Source organism: Chaetura pelagica, unplaced genomic scaffold (genome assembly GCF_000747805.2).
Source record: "Chaetura pelagica isolate M959 unplaced genomic scaffold, ChaPel_1.0 scaffold213, whole genome shotgun sequence".
Taxonomy (NCBI): Eukaryota; Metazoa; Chordata; class Aves; order Apodiformes; family Apodidae; genus Chaetura; species Chaetura pelagica.
In genome coordinates this window covers 733,029-756,354 of record NW_009952597.1, presented here as the reverse complement: position 1 = coordinate 756,354, position 23,326 = coordinate 733,029, and the positions used below count along the sequence as shown (strand labels likewise).

At 42.6% G+C, this 23,326-nt stretch overlaps 1 protein-coding gene across 1 annotated transcript in view; it reads right to left on the bottom strand.

Moving 5' to 3' along the window:
- SDK1 (sidekick cell adhesion molecule 1) overlaps window positions 1-23,326 on the bottom strand; it is a 386,227-nt gene that overhangs the window by 45,744 nt on the left and 317,157 nt on the right. The window contains exons 28-33 of the mRNA XM_009993680.1: window positions 22,427-22,525; window positions 14,032-14,226; window positions 10,065-10,266; window positions 7,919-8,022; window positions 6,124-6,194; window positions 1,368-1,503 (exon numbers count right to left, since the gene is read on the bottom strand). Coding sequence (XP_009991982.1) covers window positions 1,368-1,503; window positions 6,124-6,194; window positions 7,919-8,022; window positions 10,065-10,266; window positions 14,032-14,226; window positions 22,427-22,525 — 807 coding nt within the window. The remainder of the gene's footprint in view (window positions 1-1,367; window positions 1,504-6,123; window positions 6,195-7,918; window positions 8,023-10,064; window positions 10,267-14,031; window positions 14,227-22,426; window positions 22,526-23,326) is intronic.

Here is a 23,326-nt window from a genome sequence, read left to right as displayed (position 1 = left end):
CTGTGAGTGAATTGTGATAACACACCGTGCTGTGCCACACCACAGGTCAGTGAGGAACAGAGGTGTACTCAGGTGAGATTTGTCATATTATGAGGAGAAAGTGGGAGATTTCTCTTAAAGTACCTCTTTCTCTCTCCTTTGACTCCCTGGAGAGGTACAACATGTTTATTCCTACTGTGCAGCTATTAGGAACACAGCTCTGGGGCCAGGCAAGAAGAGGGAAGAGAGGAAACCAGAAGGTTTTAGAAGCTCCCTGGCTGGTAAGAACACACTGAATCATTATTTCATGATCACGTGCATAGTCACTCATTCAGCTTTTGTCTGGGAAAAACCCTTATGCAGAGCTACACCTATAAGAGCTTTCTATCTCTGCTCTGTCCTGCTTAAAGCTCTCTACAGTCTGAGAAGTTTCATTCAGCCCTGACCAGGTAAGTGAGGTCAGAGTTAGGCCCTTGCGTTATAGTTAAAGAATTCACTTGTTCCACACCCACCCCAAAATCACCCTTGCTTTTGTAGAAACCCCTTTTTTGGCTTCAGGAAAACATGGAAGCTGATGAAAGATATTAAGAAGTCTCACTCAAGCTTATTCTGCTGCTCTTGGACTACTGTCTTACTCCGCACATACCACTGACATGAGACAGGACAAAAGCTGGTCCCCCCACATCTCATTGCTTGACCATATCTATCAGGTTACCAGCTACTTTTGCTTCCCATCATCTTATTCTGCTTGTTTTTCCAACTGATTTCATGTCTGGCTTTTGTCTAAAAAGCTTTTTCATTTCTCTATTAAACCTCTCCACCTGCTTTCCATGTGAGCCAAAAATCCCAGGGGCTAACACAACAAACAAGCACCTTAACATTCTTGCTAATTTTTGCTGTTTTCTTCCAGAACAGGGACAAACACTTTGGAACTGTAAAAACCCCCACGTGTTTAATTATTCTCCTCAGCTGATTTCTTATGCTGCAAAAAAAGTCAATTATAAAATTTATTAAAAAATAGCAAGAAAGAGAAATCTTCCCAGCTGCAGAAAATAAAGTCCCTCTCTTTTTTTTTGTCTGATGGAGGAACAAAGTATGCCAGAGTAATCATGAAATGGAGGCAGCAGAAAGAAGGAAATCAGAGGGTAGATGGGGGACACACCATCAATTCAAACATGCTGGCATGGAGAGCACCATTACAAGTGATGCTAATCAGAGTTATTAGCATTTTTCAACGTCTTCACTCTGATTGTGTAAAAGCTAAATCATCCCAGCACTCTGAGACACAACTGTGTGTTATTTCCGTGGTGCGCAGAGGGCACGCGGAGTCTGGCACGATGAGGGATTACCATTCAGGGATATTATAGGGTCCAAAGAAACAGGCTTACGTGTGAGTTCTGCTCTTAAAGCTGAAGGGTTCTGGATGGTTTTGGATTCTGTTCCAGATCCACTGTCGTAATCCAGCTCCCGGTAGTAGATGCGGTAGCCCAGCAGCAACCCATTGAGACTCTCAGCTTTGGGTGGCTGGAAAACATTCACATAAAGAACAGGGTGGGTAAGACACTCCAACCACCATCTGTCCCCAGGGGCAGTGGCTGCCACTGGTCCTGTGCCAAGGGACCCAGTGCCCTCTGGTGATCGCAGCCGTTCATCACGTACAGGGGCAAAGCTGTGGTTTGAACCACACAAGTTCAAGACAACTCTGACAAGTTTACTCAGCTGCAGCATTTCCAAAAGGCTCTTTAGGTAAAAAGTGACACCTGAAGCACTACACAAAGGGCTAAACTCCTTCCTGGCCCACTGAAACTTGGGTGTGAGAAAAGATATAAATAAACATGTCCCTAAAAATGTGTATTGCTGGCCACAACAACAGAACAGCAAAACAGTGTTTCACTTCTTCTGAGAGGAAAAGATAGAAATGATGTTGTTGAAGACAGAACTTCTTTAGGGCTCTTCTCCTTAGGGACTGTTTATGGAGCATTCTTCATTTGGGATTATTTTACTGATAGACAGATGATAAAATAAACAACTATTGGTGCATTCTGGCTTTAATTAGGGAGATGAAAATAAGTCTAATAGCCTCAGAAAGCATTTAGAGAAGAGTCACAGTATGACAGGTCTCTGGAGTCCAAACCCAGGTCTCCTCCATGACAGCTTGGAGCAGCACAGGATGTCCAGCCATTGGCCTGGCTCAGATAATGAGGTTATTTTTCTTCTGCAACATGCTGGAAGGTGTTCAAAGACACAGCACCTCAGCAAAGATTCTTCAGCAGCACCTCTCATCTTCCTTCAGATACAGATGCACAGTCACTACACTGGAAAGGAGGTTTTAGTCTGAGAGGAGCCCTGTCTGCTTGAACAGAGACAAACAAAGGGATCCTTCATGTTTGGGGAAAAAAAAATAATAAAATGCTTTCATGAATCTAATACAGACTAAGAAGTGCAGAGAAGAAAGATGCCCTGAGCCATTGGTCTTCTAAAGAAATTTAAGGGGCTGGAAGTACAAATGAAAAGGATTTTAATGATGATCTTGTCTTTAATCCAAAAAGATCCCTAGCAGTCTTGAGAACTTTACTAAGTAAAACCTTCTGTCTATTGTTGAAAAATTACCTGCTGGTGTGAAACACTGTCATCCCAGCTGGTCACACCACATGGAATTTTAACGAAGTAAGAATATTTTTACAAGAAAAGAAGAAGGTATTTGTTAATGACCTAACATTCGGCTTCCAGAAATGACAAGAATTTTCCATTACTTCATTATGATGGCAAAAGGAGATGGAGGGCTGATCTGGCTCAGTGTAAAGGACTTTGCTTTGGGTGAGGGCTGCAGAAATTAAGTATAAAGATGGCAGCTTATAGAAAGCAAAAAAGAAAATGATGTGAATCAGAGTACAAGCAAACTACACAGCTACCAGGAAAAGGAGCAGAAAGTGCTCTTGCAGGCAGCCTCTTCTTCTGCAGTTGTCCTGCCCAGAGTCTGCTGAAAAAAATGCAAAAAGTCCCAAGTTCTTCCTGTACTTGCTCTGCATGGTTGGAGAACTTCATTCATCACTATATTTCATGTTCATTATTGAGCTTTATCCTTGCAGAAGCTCTGACCACCTTTCACTATTATTTAGCATTTCTATTACAGAATGATCTAGGAACAAGTGATTGTGGAGGACCTTGAGAGTCACCATGAACAGGCCCTCGTAATTGCAAGAAAAACTGCTTAAAGTCCTTTTCACAAACAGAGCAAGCTCCACCAAAAAAAAACCAAGCTGTTTTTTTTCTGCTTCCCAGTATTCCTATTGGAAAGCTGTTGCAAACCTCATTACTTGGGTGGTCAGAAACCTTCATTTAATTTCTAATTTAAATAATTCAATGGTTTCTAACCATTTGTTCCTGTGCTAACACTGCCTTTTGGGTTAAATTGTTCTTCTCCCAGTGGGGTATTTACTCCTGTGATGTATTTTAAAAAGGGCAATCATATTCCCTCTCAGACTCCATTTTACGAGGTAAATAAATCAACCTCTGCCACAACAGCTTTTCCTGGTCTCAGGCTGAGCCTCTTTTTCAAGAGATTGAGCAAAAAGACCAAAAAAACCCCAACACCAGGGCTGCCTGGTGACATGATCATACATGGATCAGCTGGAATGTTCTCCTCTGTGAGGTAGAGAAGACAGAATATGGTTAAGTGGCAATTATTAGTGTATCTATCATGAGGGTTTTGTTTTTATTTTTTATTCTTCTGGCTTTCCTCTTTTGTTTTCTGTATTATACTGAAGTTGCTTTAGCCCTGCTAGTGCCCTGGCAGAGGACTCCAGAGCATGGCAGTGTCCTGGCCTCTAGGAGTCACAATACAAAGCACGAGGACTTCCTTCTCCAAGGACAGGGTCTAGGGAGACACTGTCCCACCTAGACACATCTTGAGTGTGTCACCTCGAAGGAGAAGAGATACTGCAAAAAAATAAAGCCTGTCCAGCATGGAAATCAACTTCATACAACAAAACACTGTGAACATTACATGGAGTTTTATTTCAGTTAATTATTTTCTGAAACTGTGCAAAAGACCATCACTGCCTGCTCTGCCATAGAGCTGCTTCCCTGTGATTCTCCATTTTTTCCTTCCTTTAAATTTAGGACAGAAAAGCTCAGAAAATAAATGGCTGGAAAACTGTCTTTCTCCTTGCCATGGAAATGATGATTCTTTCCTGAAAAGGGTACTCTGCTAAAAGGTCAGGTCTTCCTCTTCCTATCTGTCTTTCATGGAGAAAACTCTGCTTTTGATGTAATGGATTATTTAGGATTTTGTAGGAAGGCCTGAGGGATCTGCTGAAACAGGTAAAATGATGATGAGTGGCAGCCCATAACTTTGCACAGAAGTAAGACAAGCACTTTTGTGCTCTTTAAAAATAAAATTAAGGAAAAGAAAAGACTAAAATATAAGTTTGAGTAATTGTTGTCTCTAAGGTAGAGACAGAACAGTGCATGATCCTGATATTAACTGTAACATGCCCCAGAACATCTGAAGTGACCTTGCATTATTGATACGACAGACAGACCTCAATGGAAATCACTTACTTTCTTCCAACTTTAAATTTAAAAATAATGGACTTATTGGACCAAGCAGCTGAAAGCACAGATAGTGCATCTAGAGTTTGTTTTGTGAATTATTAACACAGCTTAAAGTTAAAAATTTAGCATTGCTTGGAAATCTACTCTGCCATTTAGTTTGACTACTGTTCTCAGTTTACATTATTTCTTAGACACTGCTGTGAAATTTCCTGTTAATTGGAGGCTATTGTGGGACTTGAAGATTTTTTTTAAAATTTATTTGAAAAATATAGTATGGCTGAATTACCAGGACCTATTAATACACATGTAGTAATGACATATAATCGCCCACAACTCTCTTGGGATGGCTCTGGCACAACCACTCCATTTCATTTTCATGAAATAAAAAGCCTCCAATTACCTACACAACCACCTATTTCAGATTAACTACACACCAATAATCAGTCAATTGGGGGAATGTTTATTTCTGCAGTACATCATGCCTCACATCCTCTTTCTCCTCTCTTTCTATACCTTTAGTTCTTCTCTGTGGGCTTAACTTGTGGGTGGGGCAGTAGATTTACATCTCTCCATAATTCTTTTGGTAGAACTGCTCAACATGTCTTCTATTTGTTCAACATGCTGTAAACAACGATGTTGCTTAGTATTATAGCATGTGAACTTGGGCCAGCAACCCAGCAGCACAGCCAGGCATATTTTTCAAGTGCTGCTGCACAAGAAAGAAACAGACCCTCATACTTATACTTTTTCTTTTTTCTTTCCCAAAAATGCAAGCAGCCCCCTCTGTCCTGTAAATGCCAAGGTACATTTTTCACCACAGTGCAATCTGTCCAAAGTTATCCTTATTATGTGAGTGGGGCATTGTCTCAGGAGCAAGGTGGGCAGAGGCTTTCCAGGGTAGGTTATGGATAACATGCAGTACCCCACTGGGTTCCCTCTGTTTATGCTCACTCTGCAAAAAGAAGCCTCAGGCACAGGGTGACAAAATGTTTCAGCATCACCCAGGAGGCCAGTGTTGAAAGATAAAGGAAGGCAGAGAAAATGCCTATATAAAACACAGACTTGGCATGAATAGTTTCACATCCAACTTAGAGATATTACAGAGAGCTCAAACTTCCTTTCTTTCCTCTGAAGAAATCTCAATTTTTAGCCTGCAAAGAGCCAAAAGGGCATGTGGAGTTCCTGAAACCTATGCACAGAATCTCAGGCACAGCAAATGCTTCTGATTATTTCAGCAGCGTGGGATGTGAAAGTGAGGTTTTGGTTATGTGGTGGTTCCTCTGTTGAAGGTTTTCAGTGTTAAGATGCCCACCAGTGAAAGCACAGAACTTGGGCGTCGCTACAGAAACTCCTTTACCTCCAAGCTTTCCATCGTGGGGCACCAAATAAAAGCAACTGCCAGAAATTTCTCTCCATCACTAAAATATATGCCCAGATCAGGAAAATAAGGAGGTAGCTGCAGTCCTTCAACATTACTACGATACTTCCAAGCTCAGGAAAACGTCCCTTGCAGTGTAACATTCAGGGCAAGAAGTCAAAGTAACAAAAATATTGTTACAGGAAAGCAAAGTATTTCATTTTACCTACCTGCCACTGCACAAGGACAGATGAGGTTGTGTGGGGAGTTACTAACACAGAACTGGGTGGTTCACCTGGAACTAAATGAGGAAAAAAAAAAAAAGGTAACCAAAACAGTTACAGCAACAGGGTAGAAAATGGGCAGCTTTTCTTCTTCAGATTCTTTTCAGTAGCAAGGAAAGAGGATCTTCTGTTCCAGCTGCTACACAGTGGGTCTCAAAAGTAATATGGATATGAAAGCTGGAATCCAGGCAGAAGCCTTGCCACTTTTCCCACATCCCTTGACCTAACTGTGGCCTTGGTAGGAATAAGGGAAAAGCTGAGGGCATAAATTTGGAGGAAACTGCCATGGGCCAGCTGCTCACAAACAACTGGATACACATTCAGATGGAAGTACAAGCAGCTTTGCATGCTTGAAGGGGTGAGCAAATTGTTCCCAAAATTTCCATGATATTTTGGCCACCAGTGGGACAAGCCCACCTTGTTTTTTAGGAGTCTGTGTCACATATTCACAGATATCTTGATTTACCATGGGTCAGTTCATTCCGGCTGAATGAACAGGAGGCAGGGAAAGCTTATCAGGAGCTGACAGCCCTCCCCAGAGTGATGCTCTGGTGGCAGCACCAGGTTTGCTCAGCAGAATAAATGTTCAGTTAGTTAAGGAGGTGAGAAGCTTTCACAGTCTTTCTCTGCCATATTGTGAGGAAGCCAAGCACAATTCTGGGTTCACTGTAGCTAAATTCAAAGAGAATTGAAAATAAAATGTTCAATTCTGAAACAGGGAGTCAGTGCTGCCTTGTTAGTATCAGTTACAGCCTGCACCAGTACAGCAGCTGCTGTTCAGGAAGGTGGAGAGCCAGGATGTCTTTAAAAGGCTGCTAGGCACATTATTCAAGTATTACAGAGCTTCTTGTTTAACTTCAGGTACTCCTGAGCTCTGTCCTGTTTTTCTGATTTCAAGATCATATTTTTTAAACATTAGTTTGCGAAACCATTCCAAATTTTTAGATCTCAATGTCATATTTAACTAGTCATTCCTTGAGCTGTATTAAATACTGGCTATTTCCTAGCATGATATATGTACATATATATATATATGTGTGTGTGTGTACATATATGTGAATCCCAGTATTACCCCACTTCCCAGGCCAAGAGTATAAATACTGATCTTTTTCATTGTAGAGTTCCTTTCTTCATTCAAGACATCAGAGCTACTTCTGCATTCAGGAACTGACTTTATACAATCAAGGAATTAGAAGCTGATCTCTGAGGCTAAAAATAAAAGCCTTGTCAATGTCACTCACAGTTTATTAGCCTTGATCTGCAGGATTAAATGCTCCTGTTTCCAGGAGCTTCATATTCTTACTTATACCTCAGCAATTTTGCCATATTGCAGGTTGATGTGGATTGTGAGTGAAAACAATGGAAGAAACTTCTTTAAATGTATGCACAGTTCTACATTTATTTTTAATAATCTCTTGTAAATTATTCAATTTTTGCAAAGATAATGGTTAGTGCAGAGTTTGGAAGCCAATTAAACAGAGTTTAATTCCATTTTGAGACTCCTGAAAGTATGATTCATTATCAGAGGGCACAGCAGGACACTTAAGGCTGCCTGGTATTAATTCAGCCACATCTCATTATTACCTGTATTAATCTCCTATGAACAAAACTGCACTGGATGTTGAATTGTCACTCCACGATCCCAGTGGAGAACAGATGGCTGTGGGTCCCGCAGTGCCAGAAGTGCTGGGGAGAACCCATCCCATGGTGATGCCCCAGTGTCCCTCTCCCCCTCTCTTACCATCCTGCAGAGTTGTGACTGCTTCTGTCTCCATGCTGAAGTCACTGTCCCCAATGTCATTGGTTGCTTTCACTCGCAGCTTGTAAGAGGTGAATGGGTTCAAGCTGTGGAGTGTAGAAAACAAGGCTGAGGGATGAGGTCTCTCCACATCACTGCAACTTGCTTCTGAACAAGCCTCTACAGAGAACCTGCCAGTTGGCAATTGGAGTCACTGAACACTTGGTCTCTTCTCCACATGGCCTTTTCTTTTCAGCCTCCCTCAGCTTCCTCAGGTCACGGGGTGTTGGCAGCCTTGCTGCCATCAGCATCTCCTCAAATGTTCATTGTCAGGTGTTCCTGACAATACACATGGATTCATAACTGCACTGGGCTCCAGGAAGCAGACAAGAAGCAGCAGTTCCTGGAGCAGCCCACAGCTGAAGTTTGTTGGGAAGGACAAAATGTGCCACTATCTGAGTTTCACATGGCTCTTCCAAGCCTGGCCCTCAAGGTGCTTTGGCTGAGGTGGCCTCAAGAGAGATCTGCTGGTCAGTTCATCCTCAGTGTATGGACAAGGCTGACAGGCAGAGAGGAGGGAGGACACATGCCCAGGGTCACCAGCACCCAGCAGGCACTGGGGGCTGCAGTGCTGGCCTTCCCACTAAGCCTCCAGATCACACCGTTTCATTGGTGGGCTTTATTTGTACTGAATGTCAAATTAATGCTATTACCTGGATTATTTAATAAAGACAGTAACAACAGGTTCCTGCAGCTCTTTTATATATGCAGTGTTTTAAGATATGCAAAGAGTGATTTTCAGCTGACATAACCTCAGCAAAGATTCTTCTGGCCTGCCTTGGCAGGGAGAAGGTGTGGGGGAGGCTGCAGAAGCCAGAAATGCAGAGCTGTACGTTACAGGGGATTTAGCTAATTAATTGGTGGTGTCTAGCCATCAGCTGGCAGCTGTAACACTGACTCCAAACCCAAATAAAGTTACTTGTAAGGAATGATTAAACACCAAGGGATAATGCATCCTGATGGGGAGCACTTTCCCGTCATGCACACGCCACCCTTCTGGACTTTCACAGGAAAATGCTTTTAGCCAGGGGGAGAAGAAATCTTGTCAGTAGTTCCAAGTTCTAGTAGGGGGAGAAGAAATCTTGTCAGTAGTTCCAACCCATTAGGACACACCTACAGCAACTTGCATAATTTAGATCATCTTTCTTGATCTTTTGTTTTCAGTAATGTCAAAGTCTAAGTGACATACCTGGTTTCCTTGATTTTGACTGGGAAGATACTGGGTATAATTCAGGGTGAACATAACACCTCCAAGGTCAATGAATCAGGTCTATATTTGTACTTATAATTGTCAAGATTTCCTTTTTCTGCACAGCTGGACAAAAGGAGAGTAATCTGTATCTTCTGGCACGTGACCAGTGAGCTGCCATGTACCATAGCCACCAACATGCATCAGTCTGTTTTTATAACAGACCTGAAAAATCTATATCTGAATGCTTTTAATACTTGATTCTCCAAAAGCCCATGGCCTTTTAGAAATAATCTGATTTGTACTAGCTGGTCAATAGAGGAAATGGACAGCAAAACAAGTACCTTCTCATTGGCATTCAATTGCTCTCGCAGATGTTACAAGGAATTTAATTACAACAGCATTGCTGAGGATATAATGAAGCCTGAATAACAAAGTTTCAACATTCTGATGCTATCTATAAACTTCCGTATGGAAAATACAGATAAAAATGCTTCTCATTTCATTTGGAAAAGCTTATATAGACATAATTGCAATGCAGCAATGAGAGTGGATTTTAACATCAGTCACTACTACAAGGATTTTTAACTACCTGTATTTTACAGAGCATTGTGTAGCTACATGTGGTTCAGTCCAAATAACATTATCTACCTTGCTGAGCTTTCAGGAAGGGCTTAAAAAAATGCATTGCAATCCAACTTTAATTAGATTTATTGCATGACCTTTAGCAAATCTCTCAATTGTTTTTCATAACACCACCTCTAAAATGGGAGCAGGGACCTCACTTAACATCTTCCCCCCCTAAAAGCCTGTGAATTTGATCAATGTTTTCTTTGGCTTCCTAACTGCTGGAAGTGGAAAGTGTGGGAATTTCTATGCTTGCCTGGGATCATATGGTACCTTTCAATAATGCAGGATGTTGCCTCATGGCTGATGGAAGAGGAGTAGGTTTGCCAGGCTCCGTTTGGCAGTTCTCGCACTTGAACTGTAAAATACCGTATCGGGGAGGACCCATCACTTCCAGGGACCCAGGTCAGGAGCAGACTCCTTGATGACACATCACTCTGGGGGGTCCTCAGCTGCCTGGGAGGTGCTGGTCGTTCTGCAATTACAGCATAATTTTTACTGTTTTAAGAGGAAATTCAAGCTAACATAAAATACGACGGCCTGGTCTGATTTTCATCGGGATAACGCCACAGGAGATGGAACTATTGGCTTTGCCCCATGAAGTATACAAGCCACCCCATTCCTTAGCCTTCTACTGCAAAGAAGAGCAGTAAAACTAATTCTTATCCCCCTGCACAAAAGTCACAAGTGACTAACACTTTCCCAGCAAGAGATCTCATACTTGAGGGGGTCTTAGCCTGGCAAGTTGAGGAAGAATTGATAGGATGAGCAGCAAAGAAAACCAAGGAAGTCTTTAATGAAACTCAGTTGTGCTTCCAGCTGCAATTGTTCTTTTGACAGAATTTACCTGTAAACTAGTTCCCTTTTGAACCTGTACTTAGTGCTTGATAACATGGGACTATGTTCCCTCTGTGCTATAGAACATCCTCTTCCACCAGCTGCTGCCCAGTCGAGGCTTGAAAATGAGGAATGGATGAGTTGGAACAGGCTGGTTTGCAGCAGAGTCCAAGCATATGACTTGGAGCCAGTCCTAAATTCCTACACTAGTTCTCCCTGGCAAGGAACTGGGAATTATTAGCAGCTCCTGCTGCTGCTTCCAGACTCCAGCCTGGAGATGGAGCAGAGCTGGGGCTTGAGTATTGCTGCAGGTCCCTTTCAGACCTCCCCTGTTCTTCCCTTTTGCCCACTAACCTTGAACCTGCAAAGTCAAACCAGAGCTGAGGGAGATCTCTCCAGGGTAATTAACCGTACACCTTTCAGATGAGGCAGGGAATGGCAGTGCAGGAATGAGCACACCAGTCCCCAAGTGTTCCAATATAGATCTCCTTTCCCATCACTGTGTCTCTGCACTCCATCGATTTCAATAGAGAAACTCTATAGAGTGAGGAATAATTGTTTAATTGTTTATCATGAAGATTATTGATTCTGATTAAAATGTGTGGCATGTAATAAAGCAGAAATTGATTGGAGACACCGCAGTGACTTGCTTTTGAGAAGCAATTCAATGCCATCAGCACTTGTTTCCATAAACACACCTCGCCCTGCGTGGCTCCACACAGTGTGGTGAGCACCTCATTTCCCTGCCATCCCCTACAACCATTTCCTGTATGTTTTGCCATTTCTCTGCAGTGTGCTCTGGCTGACACCAGTGCCCAAAGATTTGTAAGCCATTAGCTGGAGGAAGCCCTTGGTGCCAGCAGCCTGTGAGCTGCAGCACAATGCAAAAGGTCAATGTCTTATGCTGAGAGGCTGAGACAGGTATTCAGGGTTATTCTATCAGAGGAAGCAAGTATCATGCAGGGATTTAATACTCTCTGCTGATAAGCTTTAACCAGCTTGCAATTTTGGGCAGGTCAGATCTTGCAGTCACTCTCCCGTAGTTTGGTTTCCTTCTACTGCTAATGGGAGATCTTAAAACCTCCCACATGACAAGATGTACTTCCTGACTGTTTGTATAAAGCCAGTCGTATTAAGAGGTTATTTAGGGGAGTTAAGCCACGTGCTAAGGTGAGCTGTTTGTGTAGGAACTTAAGGCCTATGGACTGCTTTTAATTTCTCACTACATTTCCATCTTCTGACTCAGTTCTGCCCTGGTCACTGGTATTGTCTATTCTGAGGAGTATCACCTCACTGTGTAGATTCAAAGCACAACAGAAAAAGCACTGGAAAGTACAGCTACAATAGAATTTGGGATCTGTAAAACACAGCCATCATTGGAAAATGTTAAGATTTATATTGGGATTATCCAAGGAATTTAAAAGGACAAGAATGATCGTTTTTGCTATTTTTCAAGGGAATTTTTGTGCCTGCCTACCTTAGTATCAAGGACTACAAGGATATTAGATGCATTTTTATTAATGGAAATTAGATATTTTTTTCAGTCTAGAATATTCACTGTACTGCATACAAGTCTCAGGCTTGTTTATTCACTTGTTAGCATAATAGCTGCACTGGATCAACTTCTTTATCATCCCCTCATATCAATCTTGCTGATGTGTGATTACACACTTTTCTCTTTACATTGTACTTATGGGATCACTTCAGCTAACTCTCAGTGCCCTGGGACTTGGTTCCACAACATGCCCAGGGAGCCAGCAGAGCCATCCATCAACAAGAGAAAGGGTCCATTTTGTCCTGTGACTTGGCTGTTCAAGATAACCCTGAAGCATTGATAGCAACGAGGGGTCGTTGTTCCTGCAGTGGAGCTGGGAGTTCTGCCTCAAGCTTTTGTGGATGCAGCAACAGCTTGTGCACAGTCTGGGAAACCTGAGCACCTCTTGTTGAAAAGGAGAGACTCTGAGCTTTGAGTATTCACTCTATTTGGCACAATGGGGTTTTCTGAAGCTCCACATGTCGGTCTTTAAATTTCCACTTTGACAGCGATCAGACAGGATCGAAGAAACCTTGAGCTGATAAATCTCTTTGATGGACAGTATCTTTAGTAGAGGTGCTTTGAGTTTCCTAATACAGCTCTAGAGGCTCTTTCTCCAAGGTCTGCATGGTTGTGTACTGGGAAGGCTGCACGTAACCTGGAGAACTATGCCAGTGGGAATTTTAACACCAACCAGCAGGGCCAGAAGTAGCTAAAATGCACCCCACCAGTCCTCACTGCTGGTGGTTGAACACCAGCCCAATGTCCTCTCTTCTTTGATGTGTTGTAGGAAAAAATAATTAGGAGACATTGCGAGCAAGTACTACAGAATTTCTACAGTTCTAAGTTCTGAGGGAGAAATTTTCTTAAAGACAGTATCCAGAGAGCACAACAGATCAGTGGCTTGTGGCACAAATTCCAATGATGCACAAGGGACTGATGCTGCAGAAGTTACCCTGCCCAGGTTTGACTTTGCTGGCTCAAAAGACCAGGTATGTCCTTTGCAATGGAAAATGGCACATGTGGCAAGACTGGAGGAAACCCCACAGTCCTGTTTGCTGCCAGTATACTCTCTTTTAGCCCTGAACAGAAAAAAACCCCACAAAATACAATTTTTCTAACTGGCAGCTCTGGAGATCCATTTAGTGTAGAATTGAAGGGTTACTTGAGCCAAAAACATTAGCAACAACCAACGATGTAGAACAGTTTCTGTAATACCTTAGATGTCATTCACATTTGTTTTGCACCTAAGCATCTGGTTTTATTTATACACATGTAACTCCTGCTTTCTCCAAGTAGGTTTCTTACAGAACAGAATTTGATTGGGGATTTAGAATGTGAATAATCATTTTATGGCTGATGCAAGAAGCAGAAAAAATCTGGTCAATCCTGATGCAAACACTCTGCTCCAGTTTGTGGCAGTGAAAGGCCAGAGTAATTACTAGCACATTAGGTCAGGTCTGAGGCACAATAGAGGAGCCACAGAGAAATCCTGCCTCTCATTTTGTGTTCCCTAATCAATATAATTCATCCATCACTTACTTTCTTAAGATTGCAAACTTTCCAGAAAATGAGAGACCTGAAAAAAAAGATCTGACTGCAGAAGGAGGCTGCATATGGCCAATATAGCAGCTGATGGAAAAATCAATCTCCAACAGCCCAGCAGGTCAGAAGAACTGTGTCTCATAAAAGTCTGTCTTGCTCACCACATTTCTCAAATCATGATGTTGCTATGGTTCAGGGCAGCTTTATGGGGTGAGAAGGAGGAGGTGTACAGGCTGCAGCCTGTTATTAAAACTCCCCCAAGTTTCAGCACAGGCTCCAAGGCATGCAACAGAAAGTACCTCAACCTGTGGCTGCAAGCATTACCTCTTTTTTCTGTTGTGATCACCGTGGCTTCCAGAGGCTCCCCCCAGCCCTGCCTGGTCTTGGCAGATGTCCGGAAGATGTAGGCTGACTCAGGGGTGAGATCTGTAGCAGTAAACTGCCTGACTGTTGAGCCAACCTCCACCGTGGTGAACTTGTTGGGGCTGCTGCTGGCCAGACGGTAGGCAATCTGGTACCCTGGAACCACAGCAACCACCAGACAGAGAAAAAGGTTAGGAGTTTTTTCTTGCAGGGATGAAAGAGCCCCAAACCCATGAGTTGATCATAATCACTTTGTTGTCTGACACCACAACAAAATAATTTACTTCCTTCAGTGTTATAAAACTCTGCCATACAGCAGCCCTCCCCCAGCCAGGCTCCCTGCCTGGGAAAGCACACACAGTGGCACACACCAGGGGCTGCTCAGTGTTAGCTGCCATGCAACTGATGTTGCTTCCCATCCTTTATACTAAAAAGGCACAAAACCAGTTTAAATTTTTCTGAGCATACTGGTACCTTTTCAAAAAGACTTAGGAACAGAGTCTGTGCAATTAACCTCATCTGGCTGAGTCAGTTCAAGGAAATACTCTCACATTTCAGCTTTCCACCCAGGCACACCTGCACATGTGCTCACACGCAGTTCTGCCCTCTCACAGTGGCTCAAACAAAAGGTTTTTCAGCTGTGGAGCAGCTGGATTGCACAAGCTGAGCAGCCTTCACACAGTTAGAGTAGAGGCTTTCTCCTGCTTTTTGCATTTGCCTTTTCCTCAGCTCTCCCACTCCCCTGGAACTGCACAGCGAGTGCCAGAACTGCCATGAAAATCATCCTTCTTCTGCCATTCAACACTGTTGCCCTTGCCCACCCAAGGAAGCTTGCAAGCTGTGAGGTCCTGCTTTGACCATGGAGCACTAAATAATCACTTTTGTTGATGCCAGTAGGTGACAACTCCCATCCCAACCTGCCTGAAAGTGAGGAGCTCCTGGTTCAGCCTGCAATACTGCTGCTCCAGCCGTGCAGGGCAGGGCTTCCAGAGTTCTCACGCACCACTAGCAACAACTGTCTCCCGGAGAGGATCTGCCAAATGTTCAAATCCATTCTGTAAACCCAGCAATTGAATCAGGCTCGCACTTCTGGAGCTCGACAGTAACTTTCAGTCCAGCGCTGACTTCCCAAATCAATTAATACCAGAACTAGTGAGGGGCTTTCTTGCCCAAGCTGAGTACATTTGTATGATTAAACACTTCATGGAGCCACACAGGGCAGAGGGCAGCCAACAAATCCAAATCAAACCAGCTGAAAACAAAACAGTCATGGCATGATTCTGCTAACCCTCTGCTCATCTTCTGAGCAACAAAGGGGTCTGCAGCACCTGGGACCATCTCTTTCACTTGGAATTAACATCCCAGCTTGAGTTCAAACTCTTGCTGCATTTTGGCTGTAACAAGAACAAGGGGAGCCAAACCTGGTGTGCTTCATTTGTGAAGGTCAGCGCATGAAACTGGAGGTTTTCATCTTACCTCTGGCTTTTGGACAAAAACAATGACATTTATTTCCCACTGTGAATATGCAACAATTACCATGTGCACACTCACAGAAAAGGCACAGCCAGAGCTCCTGTACTCCCTTGAATGAATGCCATGCTCACGTGTGGTGCACGCTGTCACAGCACTGCAATTCAATTGGGATACAGATGGTATTAATTTTGGAATGCACCAGCATTTCCTTGTCCTTTTCTCTTTGGCAGCCGTGGGGGGATGTGGAGCAATAGCCATGGCTGCCTCACCTCCAACAAATTCCACAGACACTTCCAAGAGTGACTGGTCTTTTCCGAGTGCCTGTGGCTTCAGTCTGAGCTCCTGCATGTTGTGGCTACAAAGAGGTTTGGGAACAGACCTGATTCACTGAAGTGCCTTAATACATTCTGGGAACCCACGTTTGCAAACAAGCAACAGCAGCGCGAGGCCACGGGTGCCTGAGCAGGCTCTGCTCCTCCCGCCCGGGGCTCCCTGGATGTCACAGCACCCGGTGTCAGACACATTCCTACAGCAGCATTTTCACAGCTGGCTGGATGGCATTAGACTGCTAAAGAGTGGCCTGATTTTTCAGAGCTCCTGACCATGCTTAGATCCCCACAAAGCCCTAGGGCTTTACACTATGAACTCTTTGTTTTCCACCTGCAAACTACCTGTTTTTATCCACGGCACCAGCTCCCCTATTCCTGGTCCAAGATATTTTACCAAAGTGTTTCTGTAACTTTAGCACTACGGTATTTTGATCTTTTTTAAAGTCCACAGAAAGGCAGATAGCAATGGGGAGAAGAAACAGACACACTACCATCCTTTTTGTTTATACAGATGTGAAGAATGTGGGAATGAAAACCCTGGTGCAGGATCTCAATAAGGGGGAACAACAGTCAAAGAAAAGCACTGGGGAGATTTTAACAGCAGTAGCAAAGATGAAGGAAGAAGCAACTAACACGGCTAAAGAAGTTTCATAAAGGGACACAAGAGATAAAGAATAAGACCTGGAGGGAAACACAGAGTATTAAAAGAATAGAAAAGTTGATTTATCTAGTTATTAAAGATAAGTATGATATCTGGGATACATCCTTGTCGAGCAATTTCCTCTCTTTTCTAAACCTTAGTAAAATACAAAGTGTAGTTAAAATGTAAGGAGGGAATAGAAAGATAACTCTTTACTGCTAAATGGTGGAAATTCAGGCTGGAAAGCAAGTTACAAACACAAATTAAGCAAAGGAACATGTACATATCTAGGCCATTGTAATAACTTACACAAGACTGGAGCCTTGGCTAGTGCAAAAACTAATTTAGCCATGAGAAAGAAGAAATCACTTGTCACAGCCTGTGTGTCTGACAACCTCCACAAACTCCCTTTCAATGCAGCCCTGTGAAAAACAGTATCAGTCTTCACTGTCTTCTCCTATGTCTGCCATGCTGACTGACAGTCTGGGTAAATATCTGTTTTCCTAGATATCTCAGCCTGTGTTTACACAACCAGAGCCATCACCTTTACATATTTCCTCAGAAACCAAACATTTCCCTCAGTCCAATTCAAAGGTACATATCCAGCCTCTGCACCTGAACTCAGCTCACTCTTTCTGCTCCCTATAAGCCACCTGAGAGATGCCCAGAATCTCAATTTTCATCCCTAAATCTCCCTCTCCTATGGAGACTGCCTGGGACAGTCAGGATACACACTGGCCTCAAAAACATTGCTTTTCTTTTTTCTGAGTGACACCCAAGGCTTAGTATTTAAACCACAACTTGGGTAATAATTAGAGCTAACACAAGATCAAAAAGATAAAATTATGGAGTTGATGAATTTCAGCAACAAGGGATGGGAGAAGACAGGAAATGTTAAGTGAAATCAAATGAGGCAAATCAATAGAGGTAAATGGAAAGTGTTCAAAGAGAAATTAATGTATGCTCGAGGGCTGTAAGAGGCAATAACTGCAGTTGCTGCAGTAGAGGAGTAAGGAAGCTTCCTTCCTTTAGTAGATTACAACAATAAGATGTCAGAGACATCTTACATATATATAAAAATATAAATAAAATCAAAGTTTATGAATGAAAGTAAAAATATTAAAAGGTGATGAGATCAAATTTTTTGGGAAAGAAATATCTTACAGAATATGAAGTATCTGGGTGGTCAGTAAGAAAAATTCATTCATTCATTCACTGTTTTCTTAATTTTTCTCCCACAACCTCCACCCTCCCATCTAGCATTAGATCCTAGATCTCATCTCCTATTGGAAGTTCCAACCATTAACCAGGCTAAAACTGCATTAAAAAAAAAAAAAGCCCTGAAAGATCAGCTCCTCAGGAGTTTATTTTCTTCATTGAAATTGGACTTATTTGTGCATTAGCATCTTTTTAAGTATTTTTTGCACAACTACAGGCAGGTTCATGAGCTATGCTTTCTGAACTCAATAAATGGCAACAGCCTGAACTGCCTGTTAAATGTTAGGTCATTATAACACAACTGGTGGATTCCCCAAAGCAAACAGGCAGGAAGATGACAACACATCACGAATATAAAGGAGCTTTCAAGCTCATCACCATACAAAGCCCTTCAGAACTGACAGCACCCATTCATGCAGGCCATGGTGCTGCAGAGATACAAACACTTATTAATTTGTCACAGAACTTAGGGAAAGCCAAATGATATTGGGAGGTTATGGTCTGCCTAGTGGAGAAGCAATCCAGTTTGTTGATTTTACTGCTTATCTGTTTAAGGGCCAGAAGGTGTGAAAATGCAGTCTAGGATCAAAATATGAATTTGCAAACATGGATTACATCCAATTCTGGTTCTAATTCTCAGTGGAGTTCTTACACTCTTTTTCAATAAGCTTCAGGTAAGCACTAAATACAAAGACACCACGAGGAATACTAACCAGGGCCTGAAAGGACACTAGTTCAGCTCTGGCTTTCAGGGGAAGCTCATAGATAGCAGAGCCCATATGCACATTAATGCAGCATTTTTCTTCAAAAGTATTTGAAGAAGCTTTGCTGGGTGCTAGCTGGATGGAGTGCAGGAAAGAAGACTGAGCTAAGCCTCAGATGCTGAGCATTACATGCCCAAAAGGAGAAATTCAAATATCTAACAGTCTTCCACAGGAAAATATTTAAACAAACAAACAAGTAGTTTTTTCCTCTTGGTGCCTGCCAGTATTTCATCCTTTTAATCTCTCTCTGAAATACTAGAACATGTCTTGATATAGATTACACAAATGTTACCTGCAAAGGTGCTCCTATACTCAGAGGACAAAGCTAGCAGGGCAGGAACTTTAGTTCAAAGGCTCTGAATATAAGTTACTCCTGCAATGCAAGTCTTTTTTCTCTCCAACCCCAACAGTGAATAGAAGGACACTGTACAAAATTATGTTAACTTTTCCAACAACTTCACTTCAGTACACTTGGCTGCAGTGGTTAATTCTGTTAAGAAAGTTCCTTACAGTAATGAGAGTTAAGAGATGTACAGGAAAAAAAAACAACAACTTGCAACCTTTGCTTATAATGCAACACGTTGGGTTTTGTCTATTTTTGAAGCAGTTCTCACTTCTCAGGAAAGATGACAGAAGTACCCCGGGTAATTTTTAGTTTCCCTCCCTTACACTGGCAGCTAACTAGCTCCTCCATGAAACTCAATATTTCTACTGTCAAAAAAAAGACAAAAAAAAAAAAAAAAGATAAAAAAATAAAAAAAAAGGAGTGAGAGCTGTCAAATAAAGACAATGGGCTTCAAAAAGGTGGACTGGGGAAATTGGCAGGTAAGGTCCCCCTGGGGAGGAATTCTAAGGGAAAAACGAATTCAGGTTAGCTGACGGTTTTAAAAGAGACAAAAAAGGTACAACTATCCCAAGGCAGACAAAAGCCTGTAAGAGGCCAATGTGTTTGCATTCAGAGCACACTAATGACCTGGAAATCAAAACCGAATTGGACAAAAGTTGAAACAGGACACACGTCTAAGGGAGCATATAAATAGACAGCACAAGCATGGAGGGACAAAACCAGAATGACTAAAGTGCAAAGAGACATAACTGAAAGGGCATCAAAGGCAATGAGAAAGTTTTTATAGATACACTAGAAATCCAAGAGACAAAGGAGGGCAGGTCAACTACTGGGAAGCAAAGATGAGCACAAGACAAAAGGGACAGAAAAGAACAGAGGGCTGGTGCCTCCATTGCTTCACTGTCACACACACAAAAAGTTGATGCTGACTTGGTAACACAAATTAAACTTGACAACAATGTAAGTAGGGATGGAGGCTGGAATAGAGAACAGGTTAAATAATATTTAGATAATCTGGATACAATCAAGTCAGGAAGGTCTGGTGTAATTTGCCCTGCAGTGCCTGTATAACTATCTGGAGCCATCTCTAAATAATTAGTGGTGATCTTCAAGAAATTGTGGAGGACAGGTGACATCCCAGAATGTTGCAGAAGGGCAAACAGAATATCCTGTCTTTTTAAATAGGTAAAGAAAAATGAGAGGAATTAGGAACAAATCAAGCTAAGGTTCAATGCCCAGAAGGACCCTGGGAAAAAAAGATGAGTCAATATGTAAGCAAACATGAGGATAATGGAGTGCCAAGGAACAGCCAATATGTATTTATCTGGAGCAAATAATAAATATCCAATAATCTATTTTCCATTTTGACAGTGTAATTGGCCAGGTGGGAAGAGTAGATATAATATATGTTGACTTCAAGCAAGGCTTTAATATGGTCACACACGGCCCTGTCAGAAGAAAACAAGAGAAATGGATTCTAAGAAAAATAGTACATATTTTGACTCACTTTTTCACACCCTTTAAAAAAAAGTCGAAATGTTACTATCAGTGGTTTACTAACAAACTGGGAGTGCACATTATGTAAGGTCTCATGAGATAAGTCATGAGTCCTGTTCTGTTCAATATTTTCATTAATGACCTTGCTGATGGAATTGCCATTCTACTGGCAAACTACAGAAGTAAAAGCAAATTGTGAGTAGCTGTGAGCCCTTTAGAGGATAAGAGTGTAATTTAAAGTGATGTTGATAACAAAGGGAGATGGTCTGGAATCAGTAGGATGAAATTCAATAAAGGCAAATCATCACACTTACAAAGAAAAGCCTAATGCACATAGAAAAGAGGGACTGACTGACCTGGAAGTGTCAGAAAAAGGGCAGGAATTAATGGTAAGTCACAGACCTGCTTAGTTAGACCATCAGCATTGCAAAAAACCCAAGTCAGGACAGTATCAAGTATCCCAGGATGTGTTCCTGGGAAAGGACTGTGTAGGACACTGGAGACAACAGTCTACATGCTAACCATGCCAGGCATTCTTTACAGGACACCCTCCCCTTTCCTTCCAGCCCTGCATTTGTAGGATTTTATCATCAAGGTAGCAGCAATGAGCAAGAACCACCCGAGAAGGGATGCATTGCACCAAGCTCTGTGCAAAGACAAAATAAAAGAGAATTCCTAATCCACAGAGCTTGCAACTTCAGCAAATAAGGCTGACAAAGTGCAGCAACATGAGACATTGGAACACAGTGGGGAGAGCAAAATCTCTTTTGTACTTTCTCATCATTTCTATCAAAAGACTTTTTTTCTCCTTAACCACATCCTGTGATTCAAATCCCAGTCACTGCAGTGAGTGAGTTCTAGGACACACAGTTCTTTTAAAAAAGCAACAAATCAAACCCACAAGACAACCCGGAAGCCAAGTTTCCTTGAGCTGCAGAGAAACCCTGCGTGGATCTGTCTCTGGCTGCCAAGCTTCACACAGACTCCTCCTCATGCTCAGAACATCCCTGCTGTCTTTGGATCCCTGTTGATGATTTCCCTGCATCTTCAGGCATCAGGATCACTTTGGAAAACTATACACCTGAGCAAACACTTTGCATTCTTGATGCAATATTTAAACCCAGTGCAAGACAAGTCCTGTGTTTAGAGGAATGTCACCAACATAGCAGCATTTGTACTAGGCACCCTCCACCCACCAATGAAGGCTTCAGGATATTTTTCTAAAAGACTACATCAAGCCTGAACAATGACAGGGAAATTAGAAGCAGGAAGGCCTGGCAGACTGAGAGCTAAGCAAAACCCAAAAGCATTTGCATCTGTTTTCAGAACTGAGTGGCAAATCTTCATTCACCAGCTAGAACGACTGTAAAAATTGTTTAACATCAGCACACAACATAAAGTTGCTGTGTAACTATTAATTATTTTAATTTTAGAGGCAAGAATGGATTCTTACATTTTAAAAGTGTTTTCATGTTTTAAGCACAAGTAGCTGCTGGGGCACATGTTGCAAAGGCAACCCAAAAGTTAGGAGAGCAGGAAGGTAAGAAGGTTTTTCACGAATTCCTATCATCCCTTGCTGCTCCTATTTCCCTTGATGAAAAGTCAAAAATGAGTTAACTCCTTGTGACCTGTCAGTCAGTATTATCCAAAGGAAGCAATAAAAGAGAAGCACACAATGAAAATGAAACACTGGGCATGCCCAGCAAAGGTGAGTGGGGGAAGGATGGGAGAATCCAGCTCTCCAGGCAGGTTTCCCAACAACCACCCGGGTTACAAACCTAAATGCAGATGGGAAGAGGGAGGACAATTCAAACACAGAACCATGAATGACACATAATTCTGGCTCAGGAAAACACACACCATGGAGCCTGACAGAATGTTCCTCCTCACCACGGGGTAAAATGTCTCTCAGCTGACAATGAGACATTCTGCTTTTCTTTAGTCTCAGATGTGCTTGTGTGTGGGTTCTAATCCAATGTGAAAGGGATAGAAAAAGCCAAAGTGCAAAGGGAAGGAAAAGCCAACAGGCAGAGCTCTCTCTGGTCTCCCCTGCTCTCCTCCCAGCCCAGGGGTTGCTGCTCCCTCTTACCCAGGATAATTCCGTTGGGCTCCTCTGGTGGCTGCCAAACGATCCGCACGGATGTCAGCCTGACCTCAGGGAACACCAGCCTGACAGGGGGCCCGGGGGCTGGAAAGAAGAACAGATCCTGCTAGCAAGCACTGAATGTCCAGAGGCATTTCAAATTCTGTGCTCACCTGGCACAGGAGGCAGCTCAAGCTGCAGCTCACCACCAACACACAGATAGGAGAGCCTACGTACATACATAACACCAGTTTATTCTGAGGAATCCTGTCTGTGGGACAGGATGCTCTGACCTTTGTGGAATCCTACCCCTGCAGCTTGGGGGGGAAGCTCTGTCAGAGACCCCAGCCCCTCTGACCCACTACATCCCATGGAGCAATTCAGTGAGCTGCCTACATGGGGAGTTTATCAGTTTGACACCTCTTGGAACTGAACAAGATCTCCTCTCCATGTCACCAGTGCCAGCTTTGAACTGCCTTCTGATTTTACATGTGCTCTTTAAACACTGGGGTCTGAGCAGGAGAACCTGAGGCAGGTGAGATGCACATTCCCACAGCAGGCTGGTGGCTGCACTGACCATCCCAGGCTCACAAAGCAAGGAGATGCTAATTCACACATTAGCATCCACAAGATTTCCCCTTCAGCACAAATTTCACCTGCATTACCCCTGATGATACTTTTAATTAAGTGGAGCCCAGAGGAGACACAACGTATTTCTGTCAGGGATATGAAGATGGAAGAACAATTTGTATCACTTGCCAGCACACACTTCAGGAGGGAACAGCTATAATGGGGTTACCTAAAACAAACAGTTTAAAATATTTCTTATTTTAGTCCGATATGTACATTGCATTGAGTGCTTTTTCTCTCCCTGGAGAGTTCTGCTAACAGTAATTTCTCTTTGTT